Source organism: Pelophylax lessonae, assembly GCF_965119305.1.
Source record: "Pelophylax lessonae genome assembly, chromosome: 12".
Taxonomy (NCBI): domain Eukaryota; kingdom Metazoa; phylum Chordata; class Amphibia; order Anura; family Ranidae; genus Pelophylax; species Pelophylax lessonae.
This window is the reverse complement of record NC_138779.1, coordinates 8,965,019-8,982,163: the sequence shown is the minus strand read 5'-3', so window position 1 is coordinate 8,982,163 and position 17,145 is coordinate 8,965,019. Positions and strand designations below refer to the sequence as shown.

The 17,145-nt window shown below is 52.6% G+C and overlaps 1 protein-coding gene across 1 annotated transcript in view; it reads right to left on the bottom strand.

Annotated features, from left to right (window-relative positions):
- LOC309567637 (leucine-rich repeat-containing protein 47-like) overlaps nt 1-16,834 on the bottom strand; it is a gene marked incomplete at its 3' end in the record, with an annotated part of 29,370 nt that extends 12,536 nt beyond the window's left edge. Inside the window, exons 1-4 of the mRNA XM_082273054.1 lie at nt 16,241-16,834; nt 10,426-10,884; nt 8,449-8,565; nt 2,155-2,270 (exon numbers count right to left, since the gene is read on the bottom strand). Coding sequence (XP_082129180.1) covers nt 2,155-2,270; nt 8,449-8,565; nt 10,426-10,884; nt 16,241-16,801 — 1,253 coding nt within the window. The 5' untranslated portion in view covers nt 16,802-16,834. The remainder of the gene's footprint in view (nt 1-2,154; nt 2,271-8,448; nt 8,566-10,425; nt 10,885-16,240) is intronic.
- Between the last annotated feature and the right edge of the window lie 311 nt (nt 16,835-17,145).

Sequence of the window (17,145 nt, the reverse complement as noted above, 5' to 3'; positions counted from 1 at the left end):
TCACACCGCGTTACCCGCATCGCCTCCTCAATGTACGATCATCACACCGCGTTACCCGCATCGCCTCCTCAATGTACGATCATCACACCGCGTTACCCGCATCGCCTCCTCAATGTACGATCATCACACCGCGTTACCCGCATCGCCTCCTCAATGTACGATCATCACACCGCGTTACCCGCATCGCCTCCTCAATGTACGATCATCACACCGCGTTACCCGCATCGCCTCCTCAATGTACGATCATCACACCGCGTTACCCGCATCGCCTCCTCAATGTACGATCATCACACCGCGTTACCCGCATCGCCTCCTCAATGTACGATCACCACACCGTGTTACCCGCATCACCTCCTCAATGTACGATCATCACACCGTGTTACCCGCATCACCTCCTCAATGTACGATCACCACACCGCGTTACCCGCATCGCCTCCTCAATGTACGATCACCACACTGCGTTACCCGCATCGCCTCCTCAATGTACGATCATCACACCGCGTTATCCGCATCGCCTCCTCAATGTACGATCATCACACCGCGTTACCCGCATCGCCTCCTCATGTATAATCATCACACCGCGGTCACATCACCGGACAATAGGACTGGTCCTAGGGCCCGGCCCTGCTGACCGATTCCAACACACTGATGATCCTTCCTGTAAGTGTGCGCCGATCCCCCGCCATTGTCTGCACCACAGAGCCAGGGGGTTGTGAGTACAGAGAAAGGAAGGCCAATCCTGGAGGCCCCGGGACTACTACTCCCATCATGCCCCAACAATAGATTTCAGGAGCACTTGTAATGTACCAATAAAAACACAATACTGTGAAGTGGTCAGTTTCTGTAAAAGGTGAATTTGGCCTCTAAAGATGGAGTATGGAAGAGTTCAACCCGAGTCCGGCTTTATTGCTGTCTATGTCCCCGACACTCCTGTCCCGGAATCTCCCGACTACAACTAGAGCCTGTTGGTGACAGCTCAGTACCTGGCTGGGAGCCTGCAATAAGTGCGCTCTTATCATAGAGCCCCTCAACCACCATGGAAGTACACACCCACCCTCCACACTGCCGCACGTATTCTGTATACGGTCAGCAAAAGGTTAAAAAAAAAATAGTTGTCACCACATGACAGGTGCACTTTACAGCCCCCCCCCCCCAAGCACGCAACATGACAGGTGCACTTTACAGCCCCCCCCCCCCCACCCAAGCATGCAACATGACAGGTACCCTTTACAGCCCCCCCCCCCCCCCAGCATGCAACATGACAGGTGCACTTTACAGCCCCCCCCCCCCCTGGCATACAACATGACAGGTGCAATTTACAGCCCCCCCAAGCATGCAGCGTGACAGGTGCACTTTACAGCCCCCCCCCCCCCCCAAGCATGAACATGACAGGTGCACTTTACAGCCGCCCCCCCCCCCCCTGGCATGCAACGCGACAGATGCACTTTACAGCCCCCCCCAAGCATGCAACGTGACCGGTGCAATTTACAGCCCCCCCCCCCCCCCCAAGCATGCAGCGTGACAGGTGCACTTTACAGCCCCCCCCCCTCCCAGCATGCAACATGACAGGTGCTCTTCACAGCCCCCCCCCCCCAGCATGCAACATGACAGGTGCTCTTCACAGCCCCCCCCCCAGCATGCAACATGACAGGTGCTCTTCACAGCCCCCCCCCCCCCCCAAGCATGCAACATGACAAGTGCACTTTACAGCCCCCCCCCCCCCCCCCAAGCATGCAACATGACAGGTGCACTTTACAGCCCCCCCCAGCCTGCAACATGACAGGTGCACTTTACAGCCCCCCCCAGCCTGCAACATGACAGGTGCACTTTACAGACCCCCCCCCCCCAAGCATGCAACATGACAGGTGCTCTTCACAGCCCCCCCCCCCCCAAGCATGCAACATGACAGGTGCTCTTCACAGCCCCCCCCCCCAGCACGCAATATGACAGGTGCACTATACAACCCCCCCCCAGCACGCAATATGACAGGTGCACTATACAACCCCCCCCCCCCCCCCAGCACGCAATACGACAGGTGCACTATACAACCCCCCCCCCCCAGCACGCAATATGACAGGTGCACTATACAACCCCCCCCCCCAGCACGCAATATGACAGGTGCACTTTTTGCCCCCCTCATGTGGTAATACTGACTTGTGCAGTCCGGAGACGTTTTGGCGTTTCTTCTGCTTTCTCTGTTCTTCCGCCTCGAATTGAAGTTGACGCACCAGATCCTTGGCGTTTATTTCCTTCCGATTCAGCGGAACAATCTGCAAAATAAGAAGAATTCCAGCGTCAGTGTATATGAAAAGCTCAGATCCCAATTGGGGGAGGGGAGGGGGGGGGGGTGAGAGGACGACATCCACACACTGTGCATGACCTTTGAGTCTAGCCTTGATCCTGACCTGGAACCCTTTTCTGGCGATTCGATCTTCACATTATACAATTTTTATTCTTATTACAATATTTCCTCTAGGGAGGAGAAAAATACAAATGAATCCTTTTCTCCATTCAAGAGGAAAAAGAAGAGTAAAGGGGCGGGCTGTAGAGTGACCAATCACTGGGATCATGTGATTGAAAGGCGGTCCTCCCAGTGTACAACCTTTAGTAGAAGACGTTGAGCCCAGTCTCTGTGTTGGGGAGTGCGCAGCGTGGCGCGTTCCCAGTACAAACCAGTACACACATGTGCGGCTCCACAGGAAAAGACCCAATTCAGCGAGAGCGTGTGTGCGTGTGCGTGTGTGTGTGTGCGTGTGTGCGCGCGCCCACTCAGTGGGAAGGGGGTGACTTTTTTTTTATCAAAGCTAGCTCAAGAGTCATTTTTTTTTTCTTTTTAAATTAACCCATCTGCGCCGATCGCACACACATATATGCGGCCTCATGGAAGTTGGCTTTTTTCTGTGGGGGCCGCGTATATGTGTATCTCCCTTTGTGCTGGGAGAGAGCCGCACAGAGAGGGGGAACCCTGGGTCACCTGCCAACGATCCGGACCCGGGACTGTCAGTTACGGGTCACCTGATCGCTGTGATAGCCTCTGATTGGCTATCACAGTGATGAGTCACTGTTAGCCCAACCCCTGGCTTTCCTTCCTCTTCTGAAAAGAAAAATAAGTTGTATACATACAGAATCCATCCTATAACACATTGTATACATACAGGATCTATCCCATAATACATTGTATACATACAGATACATCCCATAATACATTCTATACATACTGTGCGTGGCTGGCTTGGCAAGGTGCACCCTGCTGGGGGTTGGTAGCTGGCAAGGTGCTCCATGCTGTGAGTGGGTGGCTGGCTGGCTAGGAGCACCCTGCTGTGGGTGGGAGGCTGGCTGGCTAGGAGCACCCTGCTGTGGGTGGGAGGCTGGCTGGCTAGGAGCACCCTGCTGTGGGTGGGAGGCTGGCTGGCTAGGAGCACCCTGCTGTGGGTGGCTGGCTGGCTAGGAGTCCCCTGCTGTGGGTGGCTGGCTGGCAAGGTGCACCATGTTGTTGGTTGGTGGCTGGCTAGGAGCACCCTGCTGTGGGTTGGTGGGTGGCTGGCTAGGAGCACCCTGCTGTGGGTGGCTGGCTGGCTAGGAGCACCCTGCTGTGGGTGGCTGGCTGGCTAGGAGTCCGCTGCTGTGAGTGGGAGGCTGGCTAGGAGCACCCTGCTGTGGGTGGCTGGCTGGCTAGGAGCACCCTGCTGTGGGTGGCTGGCTGGCTAGGAGTCCGCTGCTGTGGGTGGCTGGCTGGCTAGGTGCACCATGTTGTTGGTTGGAGGCTGGCTAGGAGCACCCTGCTGTGGGTTGGTGGGTGGCTGGCTGGTTAGCGTGTCTTCTCTGGTCCAGTTCCGCCATTCGGTGGCATGCACTGTCCGAGGCGAGGGAGGCGATGGCCTTTGCCCTATCCAGGTAGAAGCCGCCAGGACTTTCAGTGCAGCAAACTCTCTCCAGAAGTTCAGTGAGGATCTCTGAATGATCCAATGTTGACCTAAATGACTAATGATGATAAATAGAATCCACCTGTGTGTAATCAAGTCTCCGTATAAATGCACCTGCACTGTGATAGTCTCAGAGGTCCGTTTAAAGCGCAGAGAGCATCATGAAAAACAAGGAACACACCAGGCAGGTCCGAGATACTGTTGTGGAGAAGTTTAAAGCCGGATTTGGATACAAAAAGATTTCCCAAGCTTTAAACATCCCAAGGAGCATTGTGCAAGCGATAATATTGAAATGGGAGTATCAGACCACTGCAAATCTACGAAGACCTGGCCGTCCCTCTAAACTTTCAGCTCATACAAGGAGAAGACTGATCAGAGATGCAGCCAAGAGGCCCATGATCACTCTGGATGAACTGCAGAGATCTACAGCTGAGGTGGGAGACTCTGTCCATAGGACAACAATCAGTCGTATACTGCACAAATCTGCCCTTTATGGAAGAGTGGCAAGAAGAAAGCCATTTCTTAAAGATATCCATAAAAAGTGTTGTTTAAAGTTTGCCACAAGCCACCTGGGAGACACCAAACATGTGGAAGAAGGGGCTCTGCTCAGATGAAACCAAAATCTAACTTTTTAGCAACAATGCAAAACGTTATAAAAGCAACACAGCTCATCACCCTGAACACACCATCCCCACTGTCACACATGGTGGTGGCAGCATCATGGTTTGGACCTGCTTTTCTTCAGCAGGGACAGGGAAGATGGTTAAAATTGATGGGAAGATGGATGGAGCCAAATACAGGACCATTCTGGAAGAAAACCTGATGGAGTCTGTAAAAGACCTGAGACTGGGACGGAGATTTGTCTTCCAACAAGACAATGACCCAAAACATAAAGCAAAATCTACAATGGAATGGTTCACAAATAAACATATCCAGGTGTTAGAATGGCCAAGTCAAAGTCCAGACCTGAATCCAATCGAGAATCTGTGGAAAGAACTGAAAACTGCTGTTCACAAACGCTCTCCATCCAACCTCACTGAGCTCGAGCTGTTTTGCAAGGAGGAATGGGCAAAAATTTCAGTCTCTCGATGTGCAAAACTGATAGAGACATACCCCAAGCGACTTACAGCTGTAATCGCAGCAAAAGGTGGCTCTGTGTACAGCCTGCACCGCGCTCCTCATAGAGTGAGAGGAAATCAGAGGAGCCATTGTGGGAATACAAAGCAGTGCGGAGAAGTCAGACATTATTAGGACACCTGTCTGCCTCCATAGTAGAGGCTGTGCCCATCCTCCGCCGTTTCTACAACACGTCCTCCGGAGAGAAGGTGACACCGGCTTCTTTATATCCAGGAGCTCCATGACTGACAGGCCGAGTAAACTGATCCCCTCCTCCGCACAGATAACAGGATCTGTAATTGCATCTGGTGTGAGATTGCGGTACATTGTCCTGTATGAGAGGCTGCCGGAGGCCGAGCAAAGTTCACAACACGAGGCGCTCATTTCACAGGAGCCCCTCACCCACCAATAGGAGGACCTACCTGTATAGTCCATACCTGGGAGACCGGACACAGGCTGAGTGTACATAGACCCCGGGTATAGGCTCATACCTACAGGTGATTGGACATTGGTAAATGCTTTGCTGGGTACATACCCCAGGCGTCCGAATCCCCCTCCCCCTCCATAACCCTCCCCCCCACTTCATAGCTCCTTGGTTTAGTAGCAAATGAGTAATGCAGGAACACAGAGGAGAGCCCATGTCCTACACCGAACTCCAAGATATAGGATTTACAGGAAAGTTCAAATTCCTTTTATCTTAATTGTACAGTAAGATACCACCACCCCAACAACCAACCACCACCCCAACAACCAACCACCACCACCCCAACAACCAACCACCACCACCCCAACAACCAACCACCACCCCCCCAACAACCAACCACCACCCCCCCAACAACCAACCACCCCAACAACCAACCACCACCCCCCCCCCCCAACAACCAACCACCACCACCCCAACAACCAACCACCACCACCCCAACAACCAACCACCCACCCCCCCCAACAACCAACCACCACCCCCCCAACAACCAACCACCACCTCCACCAAACACCACCAACAACCAACCACCACAACCATTACCACCTGCACCAAAAACCAAAACAACCCCCTCAATCAATCAACAACTCCCACCACAATCACAACCAACCACCAGCCCAACAATCAACCACAACCATTACCACCTCCACTACAAACCACAATAACAATCCCAACAACCAACCACCATCTCCACCACATCAACACCAACAACCACAACCATTAACAACCACAACCATTAACAACCTCCACCACAAACCACAACAACCACCCCATCAATCAACAACCCCCCACCACAATCCAACCAACCACCATCAAAACAATCAACACCAACAAACAACCACCACAACCACAACAATCCCAAAAAGTAACCACCAAAAACCACACCAACCACCCCAACAACCAACCACCACAAACCACAACAACCACCACCATACAGGCGGATTATTCATAGATCCTGGGATGTCCCCAAGAAATAAAAAACAACAACAACTAGGCAAACAGAACTGTGCCAATAAGCCCAACACCACCACCAACACAGGTCAACAATCCCTGAAAGAAGCTCGCAGTCAAAGGCCTGGACACCTACCTGGTAAAACTTGAAGAAAGTAAAACCTGAAGGCCAGGCGGTGACCCTACAAAGCTCAGCAACAAGAAGGTAAAAGGATTGTGCCAACAGACCCAACAACAAAAGTCAGTAGACCCAACTCAGGGTGCCACGGAAAGAACTTGGCTGTCTGCACATTCTCCTGGTAAAACTTGGAAGTATGAACTGAAGGCCAGGTGGTCTTACAAAGCTGGAGGACAGATGCATGATGGATAAATACCTAGGAAATGCCGACTGATATGGAGGACTAAGCATGTATAGGTATTGGAGGAACCTTGTCCCTCAGAGCAGGGGTGTCAAACTATTTCATCACAGGCCAAATCAACATTCTGGTTGCCCTAAAAGGGCCGGTTGTATCTGTAAGACTACATAAAACGTATCCAGGGCTTTTTTCATAGAGAACAAGTGCAGGAACTCACACACCCCCTGCTAAACAGCAGCAAATGGTAGGTGTGGCCAAACTGCAGTATTAGAGGGAAGAAGCTAAAGGGACAATAAATACCAGGAGTGCATTATGTGTGGAGTTCAGGGGTGCGCCCCGCGTGCAGGGTTACGGGCCGCGCACAGCATGCAGGGCCGCGCCACATACTGGGTTCCAGACCGCGCACAGGGTGCAGGGCCGCGCACAGCGTGCAGGGCCGTGCCACACACTGGGTTCCAGACCCCGCAAAGGGTGCAGGGCCACGCACAGACTGCAGGGCCGCGCACAGGGTGCAGGGCTGTTCACATCTCACTTTCACCGCTCCCCACTTCTGACCTCTGCACCCCCCCCCACCTCTGTACACATCTCTCTCCCCAGCACTCATCTCACCTACCAGGCCAGGCTCTAGTACCTCCCAGCTCTCTCACTCACTTGCAAGAAGATCACTGGATGGCACCCGGGCACAGATGAGGGTCACAGTGCAGCCTAACACGTGATGCCCCATCCCATACTGCACCTCCCTTGTCCCCGCCATGAGTGCAGAGCAGACAGGGATCAGTGAGCCGTGGGGAGGAAAGCCGTCCTTGTACATACGGAAGGTTTCTGTAATTACAAGTGTCGGGGGTGAGCGGAGGGCCGGAGGTGGCGGAGTAGGGGAATGATTCAGATGTGTGAAATTCTGGCCCTCTGTACTTCTATTGTCCGTTACCGGTCTGGGAATCTATTTTATCTGCTGTGTGCATAGATGTGACAAAGTCGCCCTCTGCTGGTGAATATTGTTACTGCACTGCTACAAAATAAATTCACAACTGACATCGAATTCATTTTCCAGCTTCCTCTGCTGACTACAAAACACCTCCCCCATATGTCAAAGAGGAAAGGGAGTGATCCGTGATGAGATTGCTTTTCAGAGACATTTGACAGGTGGTGGGAGGTAGCAATATATCCCACCACCTACTTTAAACCTGTAAATGCCACACCTCCTCACAGCAACTGTGTGTATTACACATGGTTGCAGGGCGGCCCCATTCACTTGAATGGGTGGTAATACGCGGCTGCAGGTATACGTTTTGATGTGGCATACATGTGAACACCCCCGTTCAGTTGCCTGTGCAGGGCTCAGGCCTGCGCCGCGTGCAGGGGTCCAGGGCTGCGCCCCCCAAGTGTGGAATTGCCCCTAGGCTGACGTCCTATGGTTGGATGTGTTACTGGCAGGATCACCATGTGGAAACAAATGGAAAACATCTTCGTGTTTTGATACATTTCATTGGTTACTTTATGAAACGTCTCCATAGGTTACAAATTATCTCACAGATTTCCTTTAATGTCCTTTTCCAATGTACACCCAAACCCCGGCGGGACCTCCGACCTCCCTGCAGAATGTAATACAGTCACAGCTCACCTTGAACTCTTTGGGGGGTCTGGCATCGTACAGAAGGGGCCCCTTCACCAGCTGCAGGTCATGGGTGGCAATGGTGGCCAGCGTCCTCTTATCACAGATCTCATCATGGAGTTTGGTCTGAAAAAGAAAATCATCAATGTAACCAAAAACAACAGAGCAGAGAAAACTGACAAAAAAGAGACATATTGGGCGAGAATGGAGTATGGACCGCCCCTCCCTTGCGGCTCCATGTATGGCCCGCCCCCCTTGCGGCTCCATGTATGGCCCGCCCCCCCTTGCGGCTCCATGTATGGCCCGCCCCCCCTTGCGGCTCCATGTATGGCCCGCCCCCCCTTGCGGCTCCATGTATGGCCCGCCCCTCCCTTGCGGCTCCATGTATGGCCCGCCCCTCCCTTGCGGCTCCATGTATGGCCCGCCCCTGCTTGCAGCTCGATATATGGCCTGCCCCCCTATAGACGATGTATGACCCCCCCCCCTTGTGGCCCAATGTATTGCCCCTGAGGGTGGTCCCGCTATGCCTGTTGCATTCTTGTAACTTTAAATGAAGCCAGAAATTGAAACACACCGTGCCCCCCCACCCTGGAGGAACACCTGGAGAACAAAGTGCAGCGATCTCACCACTGTGGCCAAGAAATCACACGGGAATGGCGCCAATCCTAACAGAACGGTCACAGCGATTCAATGAAGGAAACCAATGCAGACCCCGAAACAGTGCCAGGAGGAGGTCAGCAGGTGCCCGAGGCAAAACTGTCAAATTGTCCCCAATGTTCTACCCCTGTGTGGCGTAGTGGGTGGGGCAACCATTGTGAGCTGAGCTATGCTGGAACACACTTCAAGGTGTAGAGGTGAAATATTCAGAGATCCCCAACACCAAGGAGAGGGGGGGGGGGAGGGGGGGCGATCAGAGGGGACCCCTTCCCCCTATCCAGGAATACTGACCCCCTACAATGGGAGACTCCTGAAGGGGAGGAGTGCTTGATCCCCCATTACAACACAAAGGAGCGCAAAGGGGGTGATCAGAGGGAGCCCCTCTCTCCTATCTAAGAATACTGACCCCCTACAATAGGAGACCCCATACAGGGGAGGAGTTTTGGGGGGTGATCAGAGAGGGAACCTTCCCATTCATCCAGGAATACAGACAAATACAGGGAGACCCCCATTCAGGAACCCCTTTCCTTCCTCCAGTAGGAGACCCCCATATAGGTGTTCAGGGAGGTGATCAGTGGGAGCCCCCATCCAGGAATATAGGAAGACCCTTACCCTCCAGTTGAAAGACCCCCCCCCCACCACCTCCCCCCAGTAACAGACCAGGACTGCGAGGGGGGCGGGGGTGTTGGGGTGATCAAAGGGGAGCCCTTTTCAATCCAACCAGGAATACAGACAAGGACAGGGAGACCCCCATTCAGGAATATAGGAAGACCCCCCCCCCCCACCACCTCCCTCCAGTAACAGACCCCTGGCTAGGAGGAGTGCGTGGGGGCCCCTTTCTGATCCCACCAAAAATACAGACAGAATGAAAGAACAGAAGAACCCCCCCCCCCCCTTCCCTCCAGTGAGAGGACCCTTATCCAGGACCCTCCCCTACCAGTTAAAGAAGACCCCCTTGCCAGGGGGAGTACTGGGGGGGTGGGGGTGATCAGAGGGAGCCCGAATACAGCCCCCTACCACCTCCCTCCAGTAAAAAGACCCCTGGCCAGGAGGAGTGCAGGTAGGTGCCCCCCCCCCCCCCCCACTTGAGGTGAGTGGACACATCCGGAGCTGTACACACATTGGGGGAGGAGAAGGTCCCGTATTGTGCAGGCGTGGCCCCGCTCCTCGCTCTGCCCTCTGCGCTGTATGCAGGAATGCTGATCTGGCTAGGTAAGGGCTGGAGGGGAGGTGGAGAGGATGCTGTGCATGGGGGGGCCCAGTGCACCCCGCCATCCTCTATATAATAAAGTTGCGCAGCAGGCAAAGAACATTTTGGGATATTCCTACCTGAGCGGTCAGGAAGCGTTTCAGGGCGTTGCCCGGCTTCAGATTCATCCCCTTCACCACGCAGCACACGATATACGGTCGGACATCTTTGATAGTTGGACTGACGCTGACGGCGAGGGGCAGCGAGTTCTCCGCAATGTGCAGAACTCTCAGCATCATCTTACTGACGTCCTCCACCTCCTCCTCCTTCTCCCCTCCGCTCTCCTTCTGTCTCTGCTGCTTCTTCTTCCTGCGCTCCTTGGGGTCCTCCTTCACCGCATTCTCTGCCTTCCCCTTCCCCCCACCCCGGCCCCCCACCCGCAGGTACTCCAGGATGGACTTGGTCTGGCAGCCGTTCACCATCTTCTCCAGTCTCTTGTCTTTCAGTTTGTTGCCCTTGAAGTTGATTTCCTTCAGCTTGGCGCAGTCGGCGAGTTGGAAGGGGATTTCGGTGAGCTCGTTGTTGGAGAGGTCCAGAGTCTGCAGGGGAGAAGAGAGAGAATGTGAATACGGGTCAGCAAACCCACATAGAATGCTGGAGACACGAAAATCTAACTAAAGTACAACAAAAATTCTATCTATTCAAGTTTAAAAACTTAGCGACCGACCGCCGTTGATTTACGTCAATACATTTGACACTAAATACTGATGTTAAGGCAGCAGATAGCAGATAGTTGCCATAACCCCGGTATTTTTTATTTAGGGTTATTAATTTAATCCATTTAGTAATAAGGCTGTAACATAACAAAATGTGGAAGAAGTGAAGCGCTGGGAATACTTTCCGGATGCTCTGTATCTGTAGAAGATGCTACTCTCAAAAATGGACTGACATTGTTTATAAACATTGATCAGACAGGAGATAGAGAGATACAAAGTAACATTGTTTATAAACATTGATCAGATGGGAAATGGAGAGATACAAAGTAACATTGTTTATAAACATTGATCAGACAGGAGAGAGATACAAAGTAAGTAACATTGTTTATAAACATTGATCAGACAGGAGATAGAGAGATACAAAGTAACAATGTTTATAAACATTGATCAGACTGGAGATAGAGAGATACAAAGCAACATTGTTTGTAAACATTGATCAGATGGGTTCATTGCTGTTCCAGGAGCAGCTCTGAGAATGTAATAAAGCAATTGATGAAATGTCTGATCTCATAAAAACGTGCAGTGCCAATTCATTACAGATAAAAGTTATGTTTTAAAAAATGGGCCCCTTAAGGCCATTGGGAGGAAGTGACATATGACATTGCTCCGGTCCTCCAAGACCATAGAGTGGAGTGGGGGCCATCTTGCCCTCACTGCGACCGAGTGCATACTATACTGTACATAGCAGAGCAGAAAGTGGGGAGCTGTCAGAACCGAGTGATTGGCGGTGTTTGATCGCTCGGTTCTCAGTAGGGCTGCAACTAACGATAATTTTCATAATCGATTAGTTGGCCGATTATTGCTTCGATTAATCGACTAATCGGATAAAAAAAAAAAAAAAAAAAAAGTGTATAATTTAGTTAATATTCTTGAATATCTATATGTAGTGGTAAATATAACTAGCCAGCTATATAGTTGGATATTTAATCCACTCTGAAACAGATATATGTATTATTAGAGGTATAAATGTGGTACATATCAGACTCCGAGATCAATATTTTTAAAAGACCTAAAACATTGTTTTGCAAATTTTCAGACCGGATTGGTATATAATAATCATGATAGACTCCCTTATTAATAGGCAGGTAGTTTGATAGAAGCTCCCTGTGCCTGCTGTCACTTATGCTGGTAATACACAAACTACATTTTTTTTAGAAAATTTTTAAAAACATTCATCCGATTTTTCTAACCATTAGTGTATTTGGTGTCCGGTGTCAACCCCAGTGACAGGAAAATTTGAAGGAACAGAATAGAAAACTTCTCGATCAAACAAATCTTCAAACAGTGTATGTGGTTTTTGCTCAGAAGTTCTATTCATTTTAAAATTTATTGTTAAAAGCAAGTGGAATTTTCAAACAACACTCGTCCATTCAACAAATATACAAATCATTTTTGAACAAATATAGATGCAATTATTTTTGTCCAAAAATCCAATACATGTATGGGCAGCAGAAGACCTTTAGTAGCAGCAGCATGCTTTTTTTTTTTTTTTTCATGTGTATGTATATGAAAAAAATATGCCCAGAAGTCGGATATGCCGGATATTTTAACTGGGAGTCAGATATGAAGCTATATGAAGGGTGGAGGGGGGAAATGAAATTTTTATATTAACCACTTGCCTTCTGTGCACTTAAACCCCCTTCCCATCCAGGCCAATTTTCAGCTTTCAGCGCTGTCACACTTTGAATGACAATTGCGCGGTCATGCTACACTGTACCCATATGAAATTTTTATCATTTTTTTCACACAAATAGAGCTTTCTTTTGGTGGTATTTAATCACCTCTGGGTTTTTTATTTTTTACAAAAAAAAAAGAATAAAGACAAAAAATTTTGAAAAAAAAAAAAAAAAGTTTTTCTTATTTTCTGCGAGTAAATTTTGAAAATAAATTTTTCTCCTTCACTGATGTGCGCTGATGAGGCGGCACTGAAGGGCACTGATAGGCTGCACTGATGGGCACTGATGAGGTGGCACTTATGGGCACTGATGAGGTGGCACTTATGGGCACTGATGAGGAGGTACTAATATGCCGCACTGATGAGCACTGAGAGGCGGCACTGAGAGGCAGCACTGAGAGGCGGCACTGATGAGCACTGATAGGCGGCACTGCTGGGCACTGATAGGCGGCACTGCTGGGCACTGAGAGGCGGCACTGCTGGGCACTGAGAGGCGGCACTGATGGGCACTGAGAGGCGGCACTGATGGGCACTGAGAGGCGGCACTGGACACTGACGGGTGGCACTGATGAGCGGCACTGATGGGCAGCACCATCAGTGCCCACACTCAGTGCCCATAGTGCTGCCAGTCAGTGCTCATCAGTGCCTAGATGAGCAGGCACTGATGGGCACTGACTAGCAGCACTATGGGCACTGATTGTGGGCATTGATGGGGGCACTGATTGTGGGCATTGATGGGGGCACTGATGGCGGGCACTGTGTGTGTGTTTTTACCTTTTAGTAATCAGGGCACTGGTGATCGGTGCCCTGATTACATTCTCCTGTGTCCCCAGCGGCTGTCGGCTCCCCCTCCTTCCTCACACTGCAGGCTCCGTGTGAGGAAGGAGCGCCGGCGATGAGAGATGATCTCATATGTTTACATATGAGATCATCGCTCATTGGACGGCCAGATCACGTGGTGAATGGCCGCTGTGATTGGCCATTCACCACGATCTGTGATCGGCTGTGTCCAAGGGACACGGTCGACACAGATTTTCCCCGCAGCGCGCTCGCGGGAGCGCGCTGGGGGCGTGTCACTGGAAGGCCGTTTAAAAACGGCCTCCCGAAAATTCGAGTCCGCGCTGCAGCCGTATATAGGCTGTAGCGCGGACGGGGGGAGGTTAAAGTATTACTAAAAGCTGAGACTTTTTTTTGTTTTTCATGGATATAATCATTTTAAATATAATGCACAATACTAGTAAACTTTTACTTTAAAATGTAATTGTAATGCCTTATATCACCTCTAGTCTATCGGCCTCCACCTTCTCTGGGTTCAGATGCTGATCTTCCCTGCACAGAGCCCTTACAGTGATTGTAAACGTTGGATTTTTTTTCTTTTTAACAAAAATCTTGTCATACTTATCCTCTCTGTGTAATGATTTTTCACAGAGCAGCACTGATTCTCCTCTTCTGCGCCCCCCCCCCCCCCCAACGGCACTTCTGGCTTCTCCTGCCTTCAAAGTGCCCCTATAGGAAGCAGCAAAGTATAGTACTGTACAGAGTGTCCCTATAGCAAGGTAAAAAAAAACTCTGCCTTTAGAATCACTTGGTTCCTTCTCTTGCCCAGGACTACATTTCCCATGAGGCATTGCTCCTCACACATTCACAAGTTCTCTGCCATCTACTGACATGTATGGATGGTTTACTGAGCTGTATGTGTGCTGCACTGTATTTTCTGATATGTAAACAAATAATGCATTCTGTATGCAGGACAACTAAGCGGCTGACCGATTAATCGATTATGAAAATAGTTGACAACTATTTTCATAATCGATTAGTTGACGATTATAATCGATTAATCGATTAGTTGTTTCAGCCCTAGTTCTCAGTGTAGAGGTGTCGGGGGAGGACGCTGCATCCACTGAGGAAAGTATTCAGAAAGAAAAACCCACACATCTCTTAACTTTTCCATGATCTTCTAATTTTACGAGATTCACCTTTATTACTTCTCCCCCCCCCTGGCCCTACGGGTCACCTCACCCCATCCCCCCGTCCTACGGGTCACCCCACCCCATCCCTCCGTCCTACGGGTCACCCCATCCCTCCGTCCTACGGGTCACCCCACCCCATCCCTCCGTCCTACGGGTCACCCCGCCCCATCCTCCGTCCTGCGGGTCACCCCACCCCATCCCTCCGTCCTGCGGGTCACCCCACCCCATCCCTCCGTCCTGCGGGTCACCCCGCCCCATCCCTCCGTCCTGCGGGTCACCCCGCCCCATCCCTCCGTCCTACGGGTCACCCCGCCCCATCCCTCCATCCTACGGGTCACCTCACCCCATCCCTCCGTCCTACGGGTCACCCCACCCCATCCCTCCGTCCTACGGGTCACCCCGCCCCATCCTCCGTCCTGCGGGTCACCCCACCCCATCCCTCCGTCCTGCGGGTCACCCCACACCATCCCTCCGTCCTGCGGGTCACCCCACACCATCCCTCCGTCCTGCGGGTCACCCCACACCATCCCTCCGTCCTGCGGGTCACCCCACACCATCCTTCCGTCCTGCGGGTCACCCCATCCCACCCTTCCGTCCTGCGGGTCACCCCATCCCATCCTTCCATCCTGCGGGTCACCCCATCCCTCCGTCCTGCGGGTCACCCCATCCCACCCTTCCGTCCTGCGGGTCACCCCACAGTCCTGCAGGTCACCCCACCCCACCCCTCAGTCCTAAGGGTCACCCCATCCCACCCCTCAGTCCTAAGGGTCACCCCATCCCACCCCTCAGTCCTAAGGGTCACCCCATCCCACCCCTCAGTCCTAAGGGTCACCCCATCCCTCCGTCCTAAGGGTCACCCCATCCCACCCTTCCGTCCTATGGGCCACCCCATCCCACCATCCTGCGGGTCACCCCATCCCACCCCTCCGTCCTGCGGGTCACCCCATCCCACAGTCCTGCGGGTCACCCCACCCCACCCCACAGTCCTAAGGGTCACCCCATCCCACCCCTCAGTCCTAAGGGTCACCCCATCCCACCCTTCCGTCCTAAGGGTCACCCCATCCCACCCTTCCGTCCTAAGGGTCACCCCATCCCATCCTTCCGTCTTGCGGCTCACCCCATCCCATCCCTCCGTCCTATGGGCCACCCCATCCCACCATCCTGCGGGTCACCCCACCCCACCCCACAGTCCTACGGGTCACCCCATCCCACCCCTCAGTCCTACGGGTCACCCCATCCCACCCCTCAGTCCTAAGGGTCACCCCATCACACCCCTCCGTCCTAAGGGTCACCCCATCCCACCCCTCAGTCCTAAGGGTCACCCCATCCCACCCCTCAGTCCTAAGGGACACCCCATCCCACCCCTCAGTCCTACGGGTCACCCCATCCCACCCCTCAGTCCTAAGGGTCACCCCATCCCACCCCTCAGTCCTAAGGGTCACCCCATCCCACCCCTCCGTCCTACGGGTCACCCCATCCCACCCCTCCGTCCTACGGGTCACCCGCCCCATCCCTCCATCCCATGGATCGGTACCTTGAGGCCGGTGAGAAGCGCGATGTCGGGACCGAGTTCCTGGATCTGGTTGTCGGAGGCGATGATTTCAGCCAGTAGGGGGAGCTGTGAGCTCAGCACTCCTGGGGGGAGGGTCTTCAGCCTGTTCCCTGATAGGTGGAGGGTGGAGAGTCGGGTGCACTGGCCCAGCCCCCGCGGAAGCTCCTCCAGCCGGTTCCCGGACACATTGAGGGAGCTGAGATCGGACAGACGGCTGAGCTCCTCCGGGAGATTCTCCAGCTCATTCCCGGACACATCCAGCACCTTCAATCCCCGGAGCTCCGCCACTCCCACCGGGAGGACCCGCAGCCGGTTCCCGCACAGGACGAGGCTCTGCAGGCGGGTGAGGCGGCCGATCTCCTCCGGAACCTCCCGGAGCTCCGCACAGCCGCTCACCTGGAGATAATTCAGGAGGGAGAGAGAGAAGAGAGCCGGGGGGAGGCGCCCCCCACTCACCCGGAGCCGGTCATCCGCCCCCTGGAGGACCAACTCCCTTCTCCGCTCCTTCTCTGCCCGATCCACCTCCGGCCACTCCGCCGCCATCGCCCAACACACACGTGCGCACCCGGAAGTACGGCCCGGCCAATCACCGTGTCCGCTGACATCACTCCGGCCAATCACCGTGCCCGCTGTCATCACTCCAACCAATCAAAGCGTCCGCCGTCCTCAGCTTAGCCAATCACAGCCCGCCGTTGACATTAAACAAACAGGTCGTTTCTATACCAGAGAGATAAGACGCAGGCACTTCACAGCGACCCCTGGTGGCACCGCCAATACAGCGACATGACAGCCTCAATCTGCAGAGCTCACATTTCTATTCATTGAACTGCAGTAAGAATAATCAATTACTTACTGACCTTTTTTTACAAGTTTAATTCACTATTTTT